This window comes from Chelonus insularis, unplaced genomic scaffold (genome assembly GCF_013357705.1).
Source record: "Chelonus insularis isolate UGA/USDA-ARS -01 unplaced genomic scaffold, ASM1335770v1 contig_135_pilon, whole genome shotgun sequence".
NCBI lineage: Eukaryota > Metazoa > Arthropoda > Insecta > Hymenoptera > Braconidae > Chelonus > Chelonus insularis.
The window spans coordinates 1,842,855-1,866,226 of NW_023276376.1; the positions used below are offsets into that span (position 1 = coordinate 1,842,855).

The following is a 23,372-nucleotide window of genomic DNA, read 5'->3' on the forward strand; positions in this document are numbered from 1 at the left end:
AATACTTTATCTCGCTGGATTTAAATCGATCGTTATTTATACAATCCTTATTGAATTACTGTTAAATAATAACTTTAATAAAGTCATTACCGCAGATAATTTGACACAATCTTGAATAAACTTCACTAAAAATTTGAAGTGACAAGTAAAAAATAAACACAATAGATCATTTCATATTTCATGACTAAGTAATATTAACAATCAATTGATTGTTACACATTGATTGATTGAAACAATGATATTCACGGATAATTAACGTGATTAACGATTTTTTGGCGCTAAATCAAATTGATATGAATAAAAAAATTAATTAATTTAAATAATCAATAGTCATATTATCATTAATTAATTGAAGTTATCCGTTATGTAGACTGTGAATATGTACATTATTGGCATCATTCATACAAATTGAATGAAAATTGGTATTCTACGTATGTATTAAATGATTCACAAGAGTTGAATAATTACTTTCATTTGTATAAACAGTTAAGTCATTAAAATTATTATTAGTGAAATTATCTACTGACTCTGGTAAATCATTATTTACGTACGTATTATGAATTTTATCTTAAAAAAAAAAAAGTCTTGATATCACAAGATTAACTGCACGAAATAAGTCTAGACACTCACGTAACTGGCTTAAGAGTAAAAGAGAGCTTAGGTCTTGAATTATTCTTTCCAAGAATTTTCTTCTGCTCTTCTTTGACTCGTTTTTCTTGTTCTTTTCTCATCCTTTGCCGCTCTTCTTCCATCAGACGTTGTTCTTCAACCATTGCCAGTCTTTCCTCGGCCTATAATTATAAATGAAGTTAATGAATATTAAAATTGAATAATAAAGATGAATTAAATAAACAATATTAATCTTACCAATTTCTTTTGAGCCTCTTCAATTTTCCTGTTGTTTTCCTCCATGATCCTTTCGAGCTCCTCACGCTTTTTCCGCTCTTCCTCCTACAACGACAATAATATCCTTTTACACCAAGAAACAAATGTGATTGCCCTGACTGCAGTCGTCACACCATTCTTTTGCTTGTAAAAAGTCGCAGTGACGTGGTATTAAAAGCCTATATAGTATCTTCTAATTTAAGAATAAAATGTCCTATAGAATATAGAAGACCTTGTTTATAGGAGTAAAATGATAGGGCCCGGATAATTGGGAACAAATGTAAGTAGGAAAAAAAAAATTATATTATATAAATGATATCGTGATATACAATTACCAGCATAAATAAAAAAGCTACTGCCACAAAGTGTGAGTTCATAAAATTTATTCAAAATTCGGGCCTTTTTGATTGTCTTCCCCGCAGCGACAGAAGCTACTCGTTATGAGCAGATGACGTCACGGAGAATATTCATGTGTACATGATTATTTCTGATTTATTTATTTCAATAATTAACAACAATATAATAATAATTAATATTTTGTATATAATGAAATTATGAATATATATAAATTGGATAATACCTGAATGTAGCTCACACCAGCACGTAGGGGATGCCTTCTTCATCAACAATCACTCGGCAGTGAGTATAAAACCGGCATCTTCCGTTGGTAGTCAGTTTAGGAAGCCGACCTATATATTTTGCTATTGGTCGTGCTTTGTTGCTATTTTCTTCGGTTTTTCTCTCTAATTTTTTTATACTGCTACTTTTTAAATTTTTTGTACAACTACTATTCCATGATCTATTGACGCTATTTTCCGCACGAATAGATATGTTTTTCGATGGTAAATAAGACTAACAATCGCTTTTTACAAATATATTTTTTATTTTAGAAATATTTTTAAAAATTATTCCAATAAATGTTCTTCATTTGTACTGGTTTATTTGTACGATCGTTATTTATTTTATATTTTCCAACAATAAATAATCTCTAATTATTAGTGATAATTCATTTGATAAACTACTTTATGCGATTTTTTAAGTTGCTACAACGATAGTGACTCGTTTCATTACTTTCATTAATATAATTTAGATTTATGGATATAAATAAATCGATTATAATTTAGAAAATCTTTAACGCGCTTTTGTTAGATATATTAATTATTTAAATAATTATAATTTTAAACATATTTTTGGATTGTATTATAAGCTGATTTTCGCTAAATTATTATAAATTACAAAAAAATTACATGGATAACAAAACATTACGTTAAACGCGTTCAATAAATAAATCATTAAATGATTATAAATAAAATACCTTATTCAGTTAATTTATTTAGTACAAATTTTTTTCATCACCAATCAATGTATTGCACAATATTCAAAATTTAAATTAATTTAATTCACTAGAGTCCATAAAATTATTGACGTATTTGTTGATAAAATTTTTCTATATAGAAATAAATAAACGAAAACACGCGTAAATATTTAAACAGCGATTAACAAAGTCTATTAACGTAAAATCTTATTTTTTAAGACGGTTTTTAAGGTAGAGAGATAAGTAATATATATACAGATGGCACACAAGGAGAAATATATATATATATATATGTATATATTGTTGATATAGTCCGCATTGATGAAACTGATGCGAACATACGATATGTTTCTTAGCACCTTAAGTCTCATATTAAGTAATCGTTTAAACTATACGTTGTTAAATTAACTCAATCGATATTTTGTTTTGCTAAATTTCAAGTGGATACATTGGGAAATCAAAGTAGTGTGGTTTTTTGAGTCAATTGAGTTTTTTTGGATGCCACTCAAAAAAAAACCGCAAAACTTAGACACCCGAACGCCGTGGCAGATGTAAAATCGAATCCTAAATGTCAAATAGGTCATTGACGATTTGGTAGAAAATAAATTATCACTTATTCGACAAATTCCAAACTAAACAAGATTTTCAATGAAATCGTTAATAGCTTCTGTTTCATTGCCGAATGCATAACATTGCCTTTCAATTATCGTCAAGACAATTAGGACAATAAAGGTAACGAAATTACTAATGCTTTTATTTAGCGTTCGTGCTAACGTTGTCCTATGTTTCTTTGGATTGGTCTTACCTCTCTGCGTTTTTCCTCCTCGCGGAGTTTAGCCTGGCGCCATTCCATTTCCTCCATCATTTGACGCTCAATGGCTCTCTTAGCCTCTTCTACTCGCCTATGAACCTCAGCTTCAATCTCTTCTTTTCGTTTTTCAAGTTCTTCTTCCACTCGTTTTTGGACCAACTCCTCGATTCTTTTAGCAGCCTCTTCTTCCACCATTTTCTGCTCAGACTCTCGTTGACGCCTGAAGTTATATTGTTATGTCCATGTGTTTTTTAAATTATTTTTTTCTTAGTATGATAAATAAGTATTAAAGTAAATATAAATGTTAAATTGTTATATTTAGTCTAGAAGCTTATATTACAGAAGGTTGATTAATTTAAATATTTTTAAATTCAATTTAAAAGATTATCTTACTAAAAAGAATATAATATAGGCTTCCTGACCTTTTGTTATATAATTACGGTTGTAGTTTAAGTGAGAAAATAAAATTCAAGAAATTGTGTTGGCTGATTGTTTATCAACTATCACTGCCATGCCTCAACTGCTTACAGAAATTGTAATTAATGAAAATATTTTGCCCGTGCATTTCCAATGAAAAAATTACAAGACAACCGCCACCATGGCACATGGATTCTAAATCTTACCGGATTGCACTCGTGGCGAGGGAATTGTTCGCTAATTCTTTCTTTTTCCTGATAACACAAGTATAAAAATGAACGATAGGTATCAATTATAAATTAAATATAAAATCACGATGATTACTCTCCGTATTTTTTAAAAGAAAACACGATCGAGTATTATTTGAAAAATCTGTTTATCAATTTATAAGGCCAAATTTATTATACCTTTGACGTTCCATTTCCGCTAATCGTTCCACTTCATCCATTTTTCTATCACGATCTCTGTATAATCGCTTTTTATGACTTACAATGTGGACATCATCTGATCCATCTGAATCAGTACTAGATGATGGAGAATGTGATCGTTTTCTGTAAAAATGAAAAATAATATTAGTTTAAATAAATAGATTTTCATTCAAAAAATACTTTATTTAACATACGTGATGTCAATTATTGTTTTATAAATGTTTATATATTCTAATGACTCAAGAATGTTAATGATATTTAAGTAATTCTAATTAAAATCATTATTAACAAACTGTAGAAAGTTTCAAAGTATAAAACACAAGATAGAATTTATATACTCTAATAGAATTTATAGTACATACAGAAGATATTTATTTTAAGAATAATTAATACAGTGCAGTTGTTCGCAGAATGAAAAAATGCAAAATCAAATGGCAAAATTAGATTACAACAACATCATGAAAAGGACATAAAAAATAATTACCTGGACTTTGAACTACGCTCCTTAGATTTTTCTGTATATTTACTATTGGAACGTTTTTCTCGAGATTTAGAACGTTTACGGGAGTGCTTACTCTTGTGACGCCGTCTGCTTGGTGATTTACTTCGCGATCTAGACCTGCCCATTTTTTCTATATTGATTATTTTAAAAGTTATTTATATACAATTCACAATAATCACTTTAATTATAAGTCTTTTTGTAATTACAATTTTTAACTTTTATTTATCAACATAAAGTAAAATATATTTAATTTGATGTAATTCGTATTACTGAACCACGTCAAGATGCAAAATATTATCTACCATTTTGGCAATAATAGTCGATAATTGCTGAAAGGCGTACAAACTTGAAGAAAAAAAAATTTTTGTAAAGGAGGAGGTTAGAAAATATTATGAAAAGTAAATACAAATATGAACGATTGCAATTCAAGCTAAATATTAAAAACGTATAAAAAATCATGTAGATATTTATAATAAACTCAAAATTCCGTTACTATGAAAGTTATTATTGGAAATAATAAAAATTTTCATTCAATTTTCATAAAATATTTTGACTATAGTATCGTCATGACCTCTATACTTTTTGAATAGCGGGCGGAAAATATGAACTAATTATTTTCCAAAGTTCATTTATCATCACTATTAATCTCAAAGATAGAGTAAAATTTATGATTTCAAGCAATTTATAAATTTTCATTCTATGTAATAAAAAAACTCAGAATAATTACTTTAGAATTGTTTATTTGACAGATATTCTAAGCTGAAATTAAAGATCGCGCCGCAGAAAACGAAAGTGGCGCAGATACTCAACTAAAGTATAGAATACTATTAATATTTTTTAAATTTGCTTGTATTATTTATAAAAAAACTTTGCAAATAAGAAATAATGATTCTTTTTCATTAAAAAATTAATGTTATTATACTGCTTGCAAGAATTATATCCATTATTTCGTAACAAATGTTTTCTTGGATTTAGGAGTAGTGTCATAACATTTTACATTTCAAGGTTGGGATGGGACTGACACTTGTTTACATATTTTAATTGTTTGAAACCGGTTAATATGTTTATTTTGTGTATTTTAACAATACTTACATTTACAAGTACTTTATCAGAGCAGGAATTTTGTCCGATCGACGAAAAAGAATCATGTTCTGATAATAATGATGCTCAAAAACTAACAGGTAAATGAAGTTATAAGAGTTTATAAAAATTATTAGCTCATGTTGGAGTGTGAATAAAGATAACTTTTAATTATTACAGATTTAGATAATAAATATCGAAAATATTATGCAGCAATTGAAGAAGCAGAGCGTAATTATCAAGAATGTAGTTCGAAAAATTGTGCTTGCTATAAAAAAGTCATCAAAAAAGATCTACAACCATTCAAAGAAAGTGGTATAAGTAAAAGTTTCATAGAAAATTCCATAAATAAAGGAACGGTTTACCAAATAATCGATGGTAAATTATATCGACAAAAAGATTGCATGTTTCCATCGAGATGTGCGGGAATTGAGCATTTTATTTTGAAACTCGTTGGAAATATGAGTAATATAGAAATGGTTATCAATACGCGAGATTATCCACAATCTAGTAAACATTTCGGGCCAATGTTGCCAATATTTTCTTTCAGTAAGGTGAGTATATTTATTCGTATGCTTGATCATATTACACAGCAATGTTTAATTATCATTTCTTCGAGAATTTATTTGATAAAATTCTGAATGTTTAGACTTCTGAATTCTATGACATTATGTATCCAGCCTGGTCATTTTGGGAAGGAGGTCCCGCTATTTCCTTGTATCCACGTGGTTTGGGAAGATGGGACCAACATCGTAAATCTTTAGATAAAGCAAGTAAAGATATTCCATGGGAGAAGAAAAAAAATCAAGCTTTTTTCCGTGGGTCAAGAACAAGTTCTGAACGAGATAATTTAATTTTATTAAGTCGAAAAAAACCACATCTAGTTGATGCTCAGTACACTAAAAATCAAGCCTGGAAATCTGATGCTGTAAGATTTGGTTGCATTTTTAGTAATATATTTGAATTAATGATTAAAATAAATTTTTTTAGGACACATTGTATCAACCTCCAGCTCCGGAAGTTTCTTTAGAAGAACATTGTAAATTTAAATATCTATTCAACTATCGAGGTGTAGCTGCGTCATTTAGACACAAACATTTATTTTTATGTAACTCATTGGTTTTTCATGTTGGAGATGAATGGATGGAGTTCTACTATTTTTCTATGAAACCATGGATTCATTACATTCCAGTATCTAAAGATGCTAGTCAGGAAGATTTAGAGTATGATGGATTTCTTATAACATTTTTTTATCAAAAGAGTTTAACATAAACATGTTGACATAATAATTTTTCTAGAAATTTGATAAAGTTTGCTGAAGATAATGAAGAAATTGCAAAAAAAATTGCTCAACGTGGTCGAGATTTCATTTGGGATAAATTAAAAATGGCTGATATTAATTGCTATTGGAAACATTTACTTAATTCGTATTCGAAACTATTAAAATATGAACCAGTATTAAGAGACAATTTGAAAATCATAAAAGAAAAGTGAAGGGGTATTTTAATTAATTTAATTTATTTTTACAATGGATTTTTTGTAAACTATATTTATAAAAGCCTAATAGTTGGGTTTTTGGATTTCAATAAACAAATAAGCTGACTATTTAAAATGCAAGTAAATTTATTGATATGTAATTAAGTGACTATATGGGAATATATTACAATGCATGTCAGTATATAAATAGTCGGGAACGTATTTACCACAGATTGGCAAGTTCCATTAAAAAGTAAATCTAAAATTCCAATTAATAGGTATATCTTATCATTTTATGATTCATAAGGCACAGTTTTTGTTTTTTTTTGTTAATTTTTTAAAACAAATCTTGTAAATAAAAATCGTAAACAGTAATCACATCGCATTTTTATATGTAAGGCATTTCAAAAATTCTTAATTTTTCTAATATTCGAAATATAGTACAATTATTAAGTACCTGTCAATTATTGATAGTTTACAATTTCGAATTCATATTATTAGATTAATGCAATGTTATTGAAAATTTATTAATTCATTTAAAATTTTTTTTTTTATTGTTATAAGTTTTGAATAACTTTCCAAACTTGAAGTAATTTAAAATGATTTAATAATCTGATGAAATTATATTAATAAAATATTTTCATTCAAAAAAATGTATTTTTCAATAAAAATCATTGCATGATATTCTAATAATATAGAAAATAATTAAATGATAATTACAAAGATAAAACAGTTAATACTTCAGGATAAATACTAGCATGAAAAAAAATTTCAACTCAAGAGTTATTATATAAAAAAATAGTATCCTTGAATTTTTTTCATTATAATGATTAGATGCAAAATAAACAGTCGAACACAAGCAGTAATTTTCTAGTTTACGTAATAGTTTTCACCAATCCTAATTGAATTTTCTGATAATTCTTATTTACTCGAATTACAAAAATATTCTACAAACACTGGTATTTTATATAGATTTTTTAATGATACTTTTCATCAATTACTTATTTTAATGATTGTATCTTTGAAACCCGTCTCATTTATTGATTTACGAAGTTAATGTTTATTATTAACATCATTGATGTTCGAACTTCATATTCGTCGGCAGTGACAGGCTCGAAGTTCTGAAATTTTCTTTTTCTGTTGATGTAAAATGAAAAGTATTTCACAGTTAAGAAAAGTAAAAAAACAATTTCAAAAAGTATGAAAATTCCTCACTGTAAAAATAATTTTTTAAATTCATAAATAAATTTTTGATTTTTTCTATAGAAAGACGGGTTTTATAGGTTTCTTGATATTAATTACTACCTTAACATTAATATTACCGTAATACAACAAAATTAATTTAACAATCATTTACAATTGAAGAGAATAGCCTTTATCATTAATAAGAAAATTAATTGAATTTGCTTTCACATTCACTTTTCATTCTCTGTACGAACATCTATCTTTCATCCATTTTAATCTTCACTATGCTCCGTTCATTCAAACCCTAGACAACAAGTCAACTTTTTAAAGCAAATTTAATAATAAAATTTAATAATATCTTTACGTATTTAAAATAAACCTTATACTAAAACTTAAAATTGCAGTAATGACTGATAGCCTCAAGACTTGTTGATTCCTTGAGTTAACGATTGATGAAGCTCCATTCTCTTTATTTGCCGTGGTGACAAGTTCATCAGTATCTCCTATATTTACAAAACTGCATTTTAATATTGAATTTGATGAAATTCCAAGAAAATCTTCTGTTTATTTTATCAATTCTTTTCGTTTCTAGTCTAACAAAATTTTTTGCACGTGATATAATGAAGTATCGCACGTGGAAGCTTCTTAGTTAAGGATCCAACTTGTTTGTTGAATAATGATCACATTTATATTCTGCCTTTGTATTTGCAGTAGAGTAATGAAACATTTTTTAACTCGTGGCTATAAGCTGGTTGTTTTGGAACTTTTTTTATCTTTATTATTTTCATTAACTTTGATAATATGTGGCACACTGTTTTTTAATGACTGTAGGCCATTAAATTTTTTCTTCATTTATTACTGAATCCATGAGACCCATGATTTAGCTCCTCTGTAAATACGAGTGTTTTACACGTGTTAATATAATACTTGTGCTGCAAAAAATTCTAATTAGGATATCGTGGAGTTGATTTAGGTAGTAAATATGAAGTATTCAAGAGTATTCGTCATTCAGTCAGCTTTAGTTTATGCTAATATTTGATCATCAAATTCACTAGTAAACTCATTAAATATTGTGAGTATTGTAATATCAATAGTTAATAAGAATATTCCTTACAAATTTTTACTAATTTGGAATTATTCTGTGGTTGTCTTTTAAATATATTTAATACAGTTTGAAAGCAGAATACAGAAAGTATGAAGTTATTTTTAAAATGAAAAAAAAAATTAATATATTCAATATAAACTTGATCAAATATTTGATGTTTTCGTTAAAAATAATTTATAAGACCGATAAAAAACTAGAAAAATGAATTTCTTGAACGTGGTCTGAATTAATATGAAGTACTTTACAATAATGAAAAACAATCTTATTTTAAGTTCAATCACCTTTATATCACATGATTTCGTGATGTGGAGACCGATTAAGCAATCAATATTCGTATTGTAAGATCTTTAAATATTATTTCTGGCAACTGAAGGACTGTCTTGAATTTCCAAGGAAGGCTTGAACACATTAGGATTTTTGTTTTTTATGTTAGGATTGTGAGGAAGGATAAACTTAAAAAAACACATGCTAATATTCTTAAATTTTAACAAAAAAAAAACCAAAAAAAAATTAATTATACTAAACTGAATTAATAATTGTGCGTCATGTAATCAGCTCAGTGCGCTCGTGCATTGAAAGTAAAAAAAACACGTGCATCAAAACAAATAAACGAAAAACAGTAAACGTGCTTCAAAATACTACTTAGATAAAAAAAAGTGGTGAGATTTTTGTGGATGTGTTCACTTTTTGGCAATAAAAAATCAAAGTGCTCAATTGTAATAATCATAGTTAAAGCAAGTAACAAGTAACATTTTGAATAGTAGGTTTAGTTCCAAATCAACGCAACCATCAAGCGTTGAGTTTTATTCATAGTTTTTTTCAACCATGCACCTTTTTAGGGCTGTTCAATCTTCATTTGTATCTTATTCTTTCTTCTCTCACTTCCTTGTGCGATATTTCACCGCAATGAGTGTATGGATATGCCAAAAAATCATGCTGGGAGAAATGAGACAAATAAGACATTTTCTATATAGAAATATTTTAATAAGTGATTGATTAATGATTAAATTATCCCTTAAAAAATATTATACCAAAATTAATAGAAATATTAGTTAATACCAAAATGAGTAATAGAAATATAATTTTATGGTAAAGAAGAAAAAAGAAAATAGTAAGAAAACCCAACATAAAGCACCGAGTTGAGAATAATGCAGAGATGCAGTAATTTAAAGTATTTAATATTTACGTAATTATTGCTCTAAAATATTTACTCTTCAACTGTGGATTCGGTGACGGCGATACTGTGGCTACTTGCTAATTAAATAATACTATTCTACATATATTTATCACTTCATCAAGTCATTTTCTCATTATTTTTGTACAACAAAAGATTGCTATTTTTATTAACGCCTGGCTAATGAATAATTTGGGCTAAAAACAGTGAATTATTTGGAAAAATAGATTTAAGAACATCTTTGCTATCCAAAGATATAGAAAACAGTGTTTTAATTTTTTAACTATTTATTATTTAATTATTTTTTCTATGCTCATTGTTAATAAGGTTGAAATATTTATTTTTTAGCTTGTTTCGATAAAAAATGATTAAAAGTTTTAAAAAATCAGATTCTTATAAGTAAAACATACAATGTTAGTACCGTCACCACATGTAATTTTTCTTTACTTACGTCTACAAATCCACCCGTACGCTTCGTTGCATTATTATTATCATTTTATGACTTTGTAGCGCATTGTCATTGTTTGACAATAAAAAAATATGGCAGACAGATAAAATATTATTACAAATACATATTACCGGAAATAGTGGCGGCTTGATCAGATGTACAGGATGAGCTACTTATCACAGTACACGTGTATATAACGTTGCTCTTGTAATATGATTGTTGCATCACATCCGCGAATTTTTTTTTAAATTATAGGTTTACTGAATTTAACATTTCATTGTTTAATTTTAAATAATCTTTAAATTAAAATTAGCTACTATAAACGTTTTATTTATACTCATTTTTAAATGAGCGATAAAATTTAAAAAAATATTTTCTTAGTTAGAAGCGCACGAGACGATTTAGGCAGCAAATTCAAAAGCCCCATAAATACACACTAGCCAGGTATACAATAAAAATACAAAGCAAGCGATTGATAATGTCTCGCTTAATTAAATCATCACATAGCTAAATTAATTTTATGACTCCTTCATCTCAATGAAGTTCATCATCAAGTACCTGCATCAAAAATGATGTCACCAACATCGTCTTGATCATTATCAGTGCCTAAGTGATCACCGTCAACCTTCTCCAAGTTTCCAGACAAGGAACTGTCTGCATAATTATTACTCCAAGCGACATTACCTAGTGTCCCTCGGCTTGCTGATCTACAGCCGAACCACCAGTAGGCAGTTGCCCTTGGAAACGCTGGATCTGCGACATCGACCTGAATCATACAAATTAGATATTAGCACTTTTAAAAAAAATTATCTGTCTTGAACTAATGGATAGTAATGCTTTTTATCTAAAGTGTTGACAGGAACATTAAAGATTAAAAACGATATAATTACTGAGAATTGTAATTGATTTAAAAATGTAGCGATTGTTAATAAAATTCGTAATAACTTACGGAGAATGTTCGGTCATTAAACCGATAATATGCGTTGTCCTTGAAGAAAAACGTATATCTATTATATGTAATAGCTGCGTCTAAATTATCAGGAAGACCTTCCCAGTTCGAGATAAGCTTTGGATAAGTGCTCTTTACTGGAGGTCTCTGAGCTGGATCGAATCTCCAGAACTTGGTTCCTTTGTAGAAATAAATTTTTCCATTACCAGTCCAAACTGTTACCGCATCTATATTGTCTGGAATTCCGGTAAAACCTTCGCTAATTTCTTTAGGGTAATCACCGTCCATCCTTTTGCCAACGAACCTCCAGTATTTGGATCCCTATTGATTAAGCAATTTTGTTTGATTACATGCTTGATTAATTTAACATTATGTAATTTTTTTTTTTAATGGCTGCAATATTTACCTTGAAGAAATACGTTTTTCCATTTTTATAAGTGAAAGCAGCATCAATGTTACCGGGTAATCCTTTCCAAGATGAACCAATGAGCTTAGGATACCCACTGGCAACACCATCGTCCGTTAGTCTCCAGTAGTAATCGCCTGAAAATTATTTCCTGTTAGCTCTATGTAATTATTCAATGAATTGTCATGGAAAATTGTTAGTTGCTGCAGTTTATGTAAAAATATCCACGGAATGACGATTCAAGGAAGTCTATTTACCTTTAAATACATAGATTTGACCCTCAGCTGAGTTAAACATTGTGTCTACTTTTGGATCTGTACAAAGTTGTGCATCTTCTTCTCCTGTCGGTGTTGTTGACGAACGATAAACATTGCCTCCGTTAGTTGATTTTGTTCCATAAAGAGCCTAAAATTAAGAAATTAAATTAGGAAGATTTAGGATTAAATTTGTTAAGTATTTATAGCTCATAACTACAACACGTTGAAAATCTTGTTGTTCATCATTTCTAATTTAAAACATAAAACTATTTTAAATACATCTAAGACATTTAATAAATATTATATTTTTTGAAATTAATAAATTACCTGAATACCATAAATATCGTCATTGTCTAAAACAAAATTAGGTTCATATCCTCTATAGAATGGAGCCATGAGAGCTGCTTTAATATCACTGTGACTAAGCCCAAGAGAATGTCCAAACTCATGAGCTGCCACTTGAAAAAGGTTGGTCCCTCGGTAACTATTAACAGTCCATCTTTCAGCATCATCAAAATGGGCATCTCCACCATAAACTGGAAAATATGCGTGAGCTAGAGTCCCACCTGGTCCATCGAAAGGATCACCATCTCCATGCTCTCCACGCTCGAATCTGATGTCAATATGCACTTGACCGGACTTCTTTTGGGTGAATGTCAAATCTGTATATTCAGACCAAACTCCGAAAGCACGAGCGATGTCTTTATCAACAGAAGCTTTATCTAAAGCTCTTGGATATTTGCTGATCTTGTAAGTGAGTTTTTTCACCCTCCATCTAGAACCTACGTCAAGGACAGAATAAAACCTTGAAATAGCTATCAGTGAGATCAATCTTATTCGGAATTATGATAAATTGCAGTTGTGTTGCACGCAAACTCTATTTATTATCTACATATATAACCATAATAAACATCAACACAATTTTCTCATTGGTTACAGATGAGCAATTATTGAATCATCAATAGTAGAAAAAGTTATGATTGTTTCAAAGATATTAGATGTCGATTTCTATTTTTAATATTATATGTAAATATAAAATTCGATAATTCGTGTTCACAAGTTGGAAAAACCACACGAATGTAAAGTTTTTGATACAATCTAGAGTAAGTTTTAAAAAAAGTAATGGCTTAATTGTGATGAAAAGATTAGATATAACTTGAAACTAGAGGTTTTATGATGGAAAATTTTGTAAATCAATGATTATTGGTTAGAGAAATGAATTTAAAAATGATTTTGGTGAAAGATAAAAGCAAAATACAACTATTCAATAACTTTTCATGATAACTATATCTGACATTGTGATGTGTTGACATTTTTATCGTATTTTCCGCAATAAAGAATTCTAATTTGTTCGCGTGTCATATGAAAACAGGCATATTTATGCAATGACAGATCATTCTACGTTTACTATAGACCATCAGTAATTATTGGATACGTGCTCATAGCATTTTCTAACATTATTCGTTGCGTAAGCTTGACATTAGCTTTTGGTGAGAAAAACTCTTTGAGAATTTTCACATCGAATCAACTCAGTTTGTCACTTTCTTATCATTCAAAGAAACTGAATCATTATACATTCATTGTTCGAGCTATATTAATGGGTTACATGTCCAGTCAAATGGATGATTATTATCAGAGGTGATAGATTGACACGTTACTCGGCAACAGCAATAAAACAGGAAGTTAAAAGTGTTGGCCCAGTCCGTAGTAGTACAAAAGAACGTGGGTTGTACGCAGTCAGCATTCGAAAAACTACCTGTATCTGATGAATCAATCAACGGTATACAAACGCCAATAGACCATCGAAACGCTTCACCGAACTCAGGTTGTGTCATACCAGAAACGCAATTGACCAATGAATTGTACCAGAAATCACGTGAATGACAAAACGTGAGGTCGTTGGAAAAACGGGATAGCGAATTGCTCTTGCTGTTACTAATCATTTTTTCTCTAATTTTTTCTTATTGAAGTGAAACGTCTTTTTTATAAAATGTTATTCATTTGACACGTTAATAAAATGCAGAATATACTTGTTAATTTCCTCGTAATTTTTTTAGATAACTATTTAATTATATGACTTACTTACAATTGTTTAATTAAATTGCTTATCTGATTTCAAATTTTCCTTTTACTCAAAATGTATTTTAAATCTTTTGAATTATTCAGTAATTTTTAGAGAATATTTAGAATTTAGAGTAGTAGAGAAATTTATTTTACCTTGAAGTGCATAACGTTTCGATCTTCCATCTGAACTCGGTCCCACTTTGTCCTTGACTCCACACCTCCGTAACTGCATCATAGATATGGTGTCATTATCTAAAGTACCTAAAATAAAATAGAAATTAAAATTATAACTTTTTTATTATATAATTTATTTGATGATTATTAGTTTTTTTATTTTCAGTATCAACTTACACATAATTACTTAATGTTAAAACGGTAAAAAAAAATGGTATTGATTTTTAAATGCCTTATGAATGTTTTCTGAACGTTTGCCATTTTTTTCACTTTTCTCTTCAAGTGAGGGTGTGTCTGATGCAGTAATAATTTTCTAACAACCGTTAGAATTAGAATGAATGATGTTTTATGTGTAAAATCTTGATGGAATAACACGCAAATTCTTTCATCAGGTCACATAATGTAGTCTTACTCATCACTAACGAGTTCAGGTTCAAAGGCAGGTCACGCAAAAGTCTGCGATCTTTTTCCATTGTATTGATTTATCTTTTACACTTTTCTACCACATCCTTAAAGAAGTTATTCATTCTTTTAGATTATAATTGTTTTCTTCATAATGAATCATCTATTAAAAACTTTGAAATTATAGAATTGTATTTTTTTTACATTGCAATTTTTGTCTATTGCAAATAATTATTCTATGAAGGATATTGTAGTAATACTGCTAGAAAAATACCAAAGTACTTGAGTACTCATACTTCCTTATTTGCATCCGAGTTGAGTTAATTAACAACTTATCCGGATTGAGTATAGTCACATCATCTAACTAAATAACAATTACATTCGTCATCATGTAATGTTCACCCTGAAGCAGTGGGGGTGTAGCATTGGATAATTCATCCATTCTCTTCAATAATTTCTGCTAATTGTGATCTCTTCGTATATTTAATTTTTATTGAGTGTGGTACGTCCCCCACTGCGTCTTCCGCTTCATCAATAAACTGTTTATGGCGCCAGATCTTCTTGTTCCTTGTTATGCTCCATGAACAAAGTAATTCCCTTTACTCACATACTTAAAAAAAATACTCAAATCACCTTGGCATAAAATCCTTTGTATTTTTTTACTTTGTCTAGGCCGACGAGTTCATTTTCATATTTTTTCTAATACTTTCGCTGACCACTAGACAGTGACATTACGCACAAACGCTTTTAAAAAAATTTTGGTTGGATATTTTTTTTTTTTGGTTTTTAATTACCACATATTAGATGTGTTTAAGTAATCGAATTTAGAATAGATAAATATTTCATTAATCGACTTTTAATGAATATATAATCAAAATAATGATAAAATATATGTTAATATTGCAAAAGTAACAAGTATGTTGATAAACTCTATTAAATAATCTTGCTAAAGGTCATTGATATAATGTTTTGATGAATATATGTTCTTCTTTTAATATTTAATATCATAATAATTATCCTTCATTCGCCTGTCTAGCATCGAAAGTGATTCATATAAATGTCACTGAGTATCACTCACATGAATCACCCAGTAAGATCTAAAAGGGAACAAGTTGATTATCACTCATTCTCTCCTGTAATATTATATTCTAGATATTATCAAAATTAATTTTAATGGGTTATTAGATTCATACAAATAACTTCCGATAATTTTCATCTCTATTTGCTTCTCTTTATTCTTCGTTATTTAGGTTAGGTGAACCTACTATTACATGCCGATTAGTCAAAATTTATGTTGTCATTACGTGAAGATTCTTCTGGTTTATCGTTTGTTGTAGTTATCAATTATCACATACATTTTCTTCTCAAGTAGTTGTGAACTCTGACTATGATCAAGATTACTGGTTGTAGTGTCTCGTAAAACGAGTTTCTTGCTGCTCTTTATAAACAAGGCGGCCTTAACATTGACTAAGAAGAAACTATTCTCTTGGTAGCTATCCTTTTTGCTTTTAAATGTTTAAAAGTTTACTCAGCATTCTTCTAATAATAATTTCCTATTTAAAAGTCACATAATTGTAGTTTGTAAAGTTCTTTTCAATGCGAAAACTGTTGTTTTGTTTGATTTATATTTTAAATTGTTATTAACTATAATTACTTATTCATTCTTCAGGGGGCGTTCATTGATTTTTCTCTTATGGTTTCAATAAATTCTATCATCAAAACTAATTTTTTATCTTTCCAGTTGTGATGTATTACAGCTTTTTTCCTGTATTTACTAAATATTTCACTCGTCGAATCATCGGGAAATTTTTTCTCATTTATTTGAATGTTAGATGAATAACTATTTTTTTATGAATTCGTAATACAACTTGAGTTAAAAATTCGATTTTTAGTGACCTTCAAGCACGCGTCACTTGTAGGCTTTGGATGAATGCATCCGTTGCTTTATGAATGATTTACAAGTACATATCATGATTATACTTTTATTATACTTGTATTGTTACAGGCGATTTGCATTATCTTTACAATGCAATGACTAACTAATGAACTAACTGAGGATTATGAGATTTAAAAATCTATTTTTTCGGTAAATCATATGAATCAAATGAATCAACAAGACAAGTAGAAGCTTACCTGTGATATTTAACCCAGCAAATGATTGGAAGTCTGCGATTGCTTGATGCATTTTAGTTTCATCGATCAATCCACTACTTGTAGGATTTACTGGAGGTAAATATCCATATTGAGACAAGTATCTCTGTAAACAAAATTTTCAAAAATGTCAGTAATTTATTTATTGATTTTTATCACTAGCATAATTATTTAATTAACGATAATATTTAAGATTATTAGTTATCAGTGACTAAATTCAAACCTTTATGTTTATGAATGTGTCATAATACTTATGAGTCAAATTTCTGTCTTGGTGAAATAAAATAAAATATTTTTTAGAAGGTGTGGGATTATTCTACGTAACAACCGGATAGAGGGAAGCTTCCTGACCATACACAAATGATAATACACATTTTTTATAGCTTTTATTTTTTTTATTCTTTTAATCAAGTGACTCACAGATGCTAATTGAATCAATGATGGTCATCAAAACCGGTTCTTTTTACTAAGACCTGATCATCGTGTCAGGGACCTGCACAGGAAATTATTGTCAAGCTCTCAAATTCTTATGAGAGTGAAGGGCAACTGAGTCACTCGATGTTAATGGACCAAAGAAATTCAGAAAAAGGGTTACTGACCTCTCCAACAGTGAGAGTACTGTTATTTGTGCATATATCCAAGAAAGCATTATTAATATTCCACTGTGAAGCTTTAAAACAGACGCCTGGACTATCTCTGATCGAGTGACAAGCATTTATAAACAACTTTTGCCTAATTCAACGCCAAGATTTTTCTTCTGATTATAAAATATTTTTTAAATTTTTATTCAAAGTTAAAGACGTTTTTTTAACATTTTTTTGTGTATCGACAACTAGAAAGGGAAACCAGTTGTTAATTTGATGATTTAATGTTTAGGATAAAAGAGGTCCAGATGGCAAAACACCTGCTTCTTTCACTCGTGGGGGTCTCATTCATTTATTTGTCTACATCTCAGAGGCTTTTGGTGATTCATGTCATGTATAAGGACTTCCTAGAACCCATTTTACTTCATCTAATCGATTTTAGGTGGAGGACGCATTTTTTAGTTATTCAGGACGAGTTTTGACAGTTTAAAAGGAAGCTTCAAGATGAGAAATGAGAGAACACGTTAGATTAATTAATTCGATTTATATGGTCGCCCGTTAATTAGTGAATTCAAATTTCATTTTTTTATAGATTCTACAAAAGTTTACCGTCGTCAGATGTTTTGACAGTTATTATTATCAGTCAATTATGCATCGATTTAAAATCCATCATTTATTTTTTCGTTCTTTTAAATAAAGAAATAAACAAAATTTAGAAACTCATTTAAAATGTTAATAATATGTTTCAACTTAATATTAAACTATTTCTTCTATTTAAGATAACAGCTCTTCATGATTTGTTTTTTATGGTTTCGATAATAATATGTAAAGCTTGATTACCAACTACTATAATAAATTGCAGAAATTTAATTGCAACTCAAGGATTATTACAATAAAAATTTTACACGTAATGGATTAATTATATCATTATGAGAAAAAAAATTCTCGAGCACAATTAATAAGAATTCATTAGAAAATAAGTAAGTTAAATTTATGTGTCCGTTTGAATGATGATGAGTAATTTTTTGTTTTTGTTACAACGATTTAATTGTTTTATATTTTGCCATTCAAAAGAAGTTGCAGATTATTGATTGTAATGGATAAATGATCGTTTATCACTTTGTCGCATTGGAGCCGAATCCCAAGTGATCGATAGACTCTTCTTCTTCGAGCCACGCCAACCTGACGTTCCCATGACTTCCTTGACCTGGATTAGGTGAAGACAACTAAGAAATATACGTATTGAGTATCTTAAAAGCATTCATTGTAGTGTTCATTGAAAAATATATTACAAACATGAACCGGATATTACACGAGTTTGAGTTTTTTATGTTACGTCAATTTTTGAACAAAAAACCAACACTCTCTCTTTTTTTTTAGTGTCAGTAATGTTTATTATAATTTTTGTGTAAACACTTTAAAGTTGCATTTACAATTAAAGATACTATTGAGATATTCTTTATTCAGAGGTGAGTTTGTCGTTCTTTTTTATCTAAAAATTTTATCACGACTATGATAAGATGTTGATAAAGCCTTTCTAGCAAATTAAATTTTTCAGGTATCTGGATGTTAGTTACATCATGGGATTGTATCTAACAAATTTTTTTATCTCTTCCGTTTAAAAATAAAAGTAAAAATACTCTTATAAGAGATGGACAAATTTTATTTTCTGTCCAACTAACAAACTGGAAGCAACTCCATTTGGATGCCTGTAAATTTACTTGTAGACACAAAGCATAAAGAAACATGGCACGTTCTTTGTATTCAAAGTACGTCTTTGAGAAGATATTCAGGGGTGGAATACTGATGGATTTGCTTCGACAAAGACCTCTTCAAGGTCGAGGTTGAAACTTGGTCGTTCAGTGCACTACTGCACGCATGCATCTTCTAAATATTTTGGAATTGAGGTATTATTTTTTTTATGTTTTTTCTTTACAAAATGAGAATAAAAAATGAGGCCATTAATGCTAATAAATATTTTCATTGATGTTCAGTTTAATCGAGTGTTAACAAAAAAAAAAAAAAATTATATGACTCATGAATATGGATTGGAATTATAAAAATTCGTTTCCATTAGATCATCTGTAGTACTTGAATAATTAATCTAATAATTATTTCTAACTGTAATCATCATTTTTTATTTCTATCATCCATTTATCTAAGTAATTATTTGTAATAAAAAAAGTTATTTAAATTTATATACTTCTATAATCTATGGATCAATTCAATTTTTCAATCAATTATTATTTTAGCAGATATTTTTTTGTGATTAGATTTTTGTATCGAAGAAAAAATGAGGGTGGGATTTTTAACACCAAACGTGTCGTACGCAAGATGAAAGGTCACCAGCACGCTTTTAATGAGTCACTCATTGGCGCGAAAAACGCTGATTCAACGCCGGAAGTTAGTGTACTCTATGGATATGAATTTAATCCACTGAAATGCACAGTGTGATTCATCGACGCATAGGATTTAGATGTTTTTAATATGATTGTGAGTATTAATATGTGAACTATTTTATTTACTTTTTTATTCATCAAATGTACACAAAATTGGATAATGATATACGTATGTATATAATTATTTTTATCTATAAAATGAGTAAAACAAGTATTTCATTTTCATTTGGATTTATAAAAGTCATGAATTTTTAAAATGATACTCTCCAACGTTCTTTATTTTTTTTTTTTTTATATTCCTATTCAGATTGAAACAAAAAGTAGAAAATTGTCAAGAAACGACGTCATAAGTACATTATTTATTTTTTTTCTTGCAAAAAATTGTGAATTTTAATTAGAGTACGTGATGAACAAAAACGTAAACAATCTATCTTTATCACTGATATACGATAAATATATTCATTTATTCATTTTACACGACTTATCTTTCTTGAAGTTTAGTTAATATTTTTACTTAACATTTTATTTATTATTTTGTAAAAGATTGATGATAAATATTATAAGTGTATTTGCAATTATTGTACAGATTATATAGAAATTTCTGGTAAAAATTACATGAAAAAAAACAGAAAGACAACGAGAGACATTAAAAAATTTTAAAGGAATTTAAGTGAATAATAATAACTTTTCTCATAATTATTAAAATTTTATTCCAATACTTATTGAAATTATAAACAACTGAATGACTACGAAAATAATTTAATTTTTTTAAAAATTATAATTTAAGAAACAAATTATTTACTAAATAAATTTTTTGTTTCAGACAATTTTTCTATTTTTAAATGGAAAAAAAAATGTTACAAACGATGATATTAGTAAAATTAACGCAAAGAAATAGCAAGACTACTTATGAATAATAGCAAATAAAGAAACAGCTGTAATTAAATTACAAGATGTATGCAGCTAAAATGTAAATCATTAAAGAACACGTGCTCATTAAAGAAAATGCATCAGCAACGTTAGTAAGGCACGTGGGGGATTAGATTATGAAGAAGCTAAGATTTTTTTCTATTTGATAGACAAGTCTATACTATTATCAACTATTGTATCTTGATATTTAATATTCTATTCTGGTGACGTTAAATTCGTGTCTTGACTACGAAGCTATTATGACAAAGGCCAGGTAACTTGCGGTTCGTCGATTATTTCCGCATCAACCATATACATATATACATTATTTACTATTTCCTAGTACATGATCCTTAGAGGAGTGTTCCAGCTCTTGGCTGTATGCCGAGACAATTACGCGCTTTTATCAACTTTTTAACTGCAACGACAAAGACTTTTGTTGATTTATTGGAATGACGTAAAAGATCAACAGACAAAGAGACATTATTGAAGGCCAATTATAAAAAAATCATGAAAAATGTCAGAAAAAACAATCAGTTGACGTTAACAATCTAATTAGTCGTTAAACAAAGATCATTTTGTTTAAATAAAGTTTTGGTACTGCAGTAGTGATGATCAACTTGAATTAAAGGTCAGACACTGCAGTACAAGTCCGACTGCGTAACGTTACTTCTACTGGGCATCGTCTGACCACGACATTCTCGAGTTCGTTACCACTTAAATAGTCCGCACTGCAGCTTCTTCTATTCTTCCACTTGTTCACACTATCTTATCTATATCTTCCGACACTTTTCAACATTCCCGGAATTATCTTATTTAGACAATTGACTTGAATTGCATTCTTTTACATACACTGTAAATTTAGAATTTAAAAATTTATTCATTTTTGTCACTCAATCCTTCTGAATCAGTCGTGTATGATTAAGCTGTAATATTTATATCTGTCATTTTTATTATTTTTTTTAACATTCTATTTTATTGTAGCGGTTGATGGTTACGTATCATTAAATCAATTGAAGGTTACAAAATTAAATTATTAGTTGATTTAAATTGTATTGTCGTTAAATATTATGATGATTAATAATTCATTTGTTCAATGCTTTTTTTTTCTTATTTATTATTTAATTCATAAATTAATCAATCAATGTATAATTTAATTGTTTAATATCAAAGGATTGTTGACTAAACGCGAATGAAATAATTCATTTTTAAATTTAATTTTTTCAGAATGAATATATAAATTTTATCTCTGTTTATTTTTGTCAATTAATTACTTTACTCAGTTATCTGTTAGCTTGAGATGTGAATTTATTTACTCGTGCATTTGTTAGAAATGTTTAATATTTATGTCAGACTCACCATTGCAGCAGTGTCAGACATTGATGGAGCTGCCTCTTGAGTTTTAATACACATTAGAGTTATTAAAACTACTATATAAAAACTATGTCGCCAACTTGCTTCTTTTCTTCTTTCTGTTCTCTGGTTCTCCATCGTCTTCTTTTAATCGTTTTTGAACAATCCGATAAAAATAAACGAATTGTGAACTCTTCGCACCAAACACTCACGTTTTCTCGTTTTAGATAAATTATTCTATTTTTTTCTAACAGTCTTTTTGCTTAACTCTCGGGTTTTTTTTAGCTAATCTGGCTTTTCTTTGATGGAAAAAACCAGTTTTTTTCTCGTAATGTACACAATTCTTCCTGGCCTGTCAGGTCAGGACAACATCGTTGCCACGACACTATCGATTTGAATTTCTTCAGAGCGCGCGATTGTCTGGATATATTTCCAATGACTTTTCTTATTCTTATATCCAGTTTGCGATAAGATTTGTTCAAGAATCTCGCTTGATTAATCTTATTATTAAATACTAGATTTACAACTAAGACTTATCAAGCTTGAACAAATTATTTAACTAAAGGCAATAAACAATATAAAATTTTTTAATAAAAATATAACCGAGTGTAAAATGCGAAGTAAACACAGAACAGAAAGTAGAGCGGGCCCACGCGCTCTGTGCCCGGAGTCAAGCGTTACTCTGAAATACTATCAGTACGCAACCGAGTCTTTTATCGAGCACTCCCACTACTCGATCCACAAGACCGCGCGTTCACCAACTCCTCGATCAAGACGCGAGTTCCAACTAACCGACTGCACCATTATCAATGTCCTATGCACTATTAACATAGTTTTAATCTTATTCAGAAATATTCCATGCTTTCTCATTAATTTTATTCTTTAATTTTCCAAACAT

The 23,372-nt window shown here is 28.9% G+C and overlaps 3 protein-coding genes across 7 annotated transcripts; 1 reads left to right on the forward strand and 2 right to left on the reverse strand.

Moving 5' to 3' along the window:
* Positions 1-14: 14 nt before the first annotated feature.
* Arglu1 (Arginine and glutamate rich 1) lies at positions 15-4,684 on the reverse strand. Of its 2 annotated transcripts, XM_035095590.1 has the most exons (6): positions 4,341-4,684; positions 3,836-3,979; positions 3,635-3,682; positions 3,006-3,231; positions 868-951; positions 15-791 (listed from the first exon to the last, which is right to left on the reverse strand). In XM_035095590.1, the coding sequence occupies exons 1-6, from the start codon at positions 4,481-4,483 to the stop codon at positions 627-629; spliced, it is 810 nt and encodes a 269-aa protein (XP_034951481.1). In that variant the 5' UTR covers positions 4,484-4,684; the 3' UTR covers positions 15-626. The 2 variants fall into 2 exon arrangements, with proteins under 2 accessions (XP_034951481.1, XP_034951482.1); XM_035095591.1 differs by lacking the exon at positions 3,635-3,682.
* A 499-nt stretch (positions 4,685-5,183) lies between these two features.
* LOC118074356 (O-glucosyltransferase rumi homolog) lies at positions 5,184-7,048 on the forward strand. Its single transcript, XM_035095505.1, has 5 exons — positions 5,184-5,539; positions 5,619-5,992; positions 6,088-6,366; positions 6,429-6,661; positions 6,737-7,048. The coding sequence occupies exons 1-5, from the start codon at positions 5,419-5,421 to the stop codon at positions 6,930-6,932; spliced, it is 1,203 nt and encodes a 400-aa protein (XP_034951396.1). The 5' UTR covers positions 5,184-5,418; the 3' UTR covers positions 6,933-7,048.
* On the reverse strand, positions 7,044-23,171 carry Mmp1 (Matrix metalloproteinase 1). Of its 4 annotated transcripts, none has more exons than XM_035095503.1 (9): positions 22,481-23,171; positions 17,212-17,335; positions 14,656-14,763; positions 12,766-13,220; positions 12,439-12,586; positions 12,182-12,318; positions 11,776-12,096; positions 11,511-11,592; positions 7,044-8,602 (listed from the first exon to the last, which is right to left on the reverse strand). In XM_035095503.1, the coding sequence occupies exons 1-9, from the start codon at positions 22,610-22,612 to the stop codon at positions 8,460-8,462; spliced, it is 1,650 nt and encodes a 549-aa protein (XP_034951394.1). In that variant the 5' UTR covers positions 22,613-23,171; the 3' UTR covers positions 7,044-8,459. The 4 variants fall into 4 exon arrangements, with proteins under 4 accessions (XP_034951394.1, XP_034951392.1, XP_034951393.1 ...); XM_035095501.1 differs by having other exon boundaries at positions 11,385-11,592; XM_035095502.1 differs by having other exon boundaries at positions 8,466-8,988; positions 11,385-11,592.
* Positions 23,172-23,372: the final 201 nt, after the last annotated feature.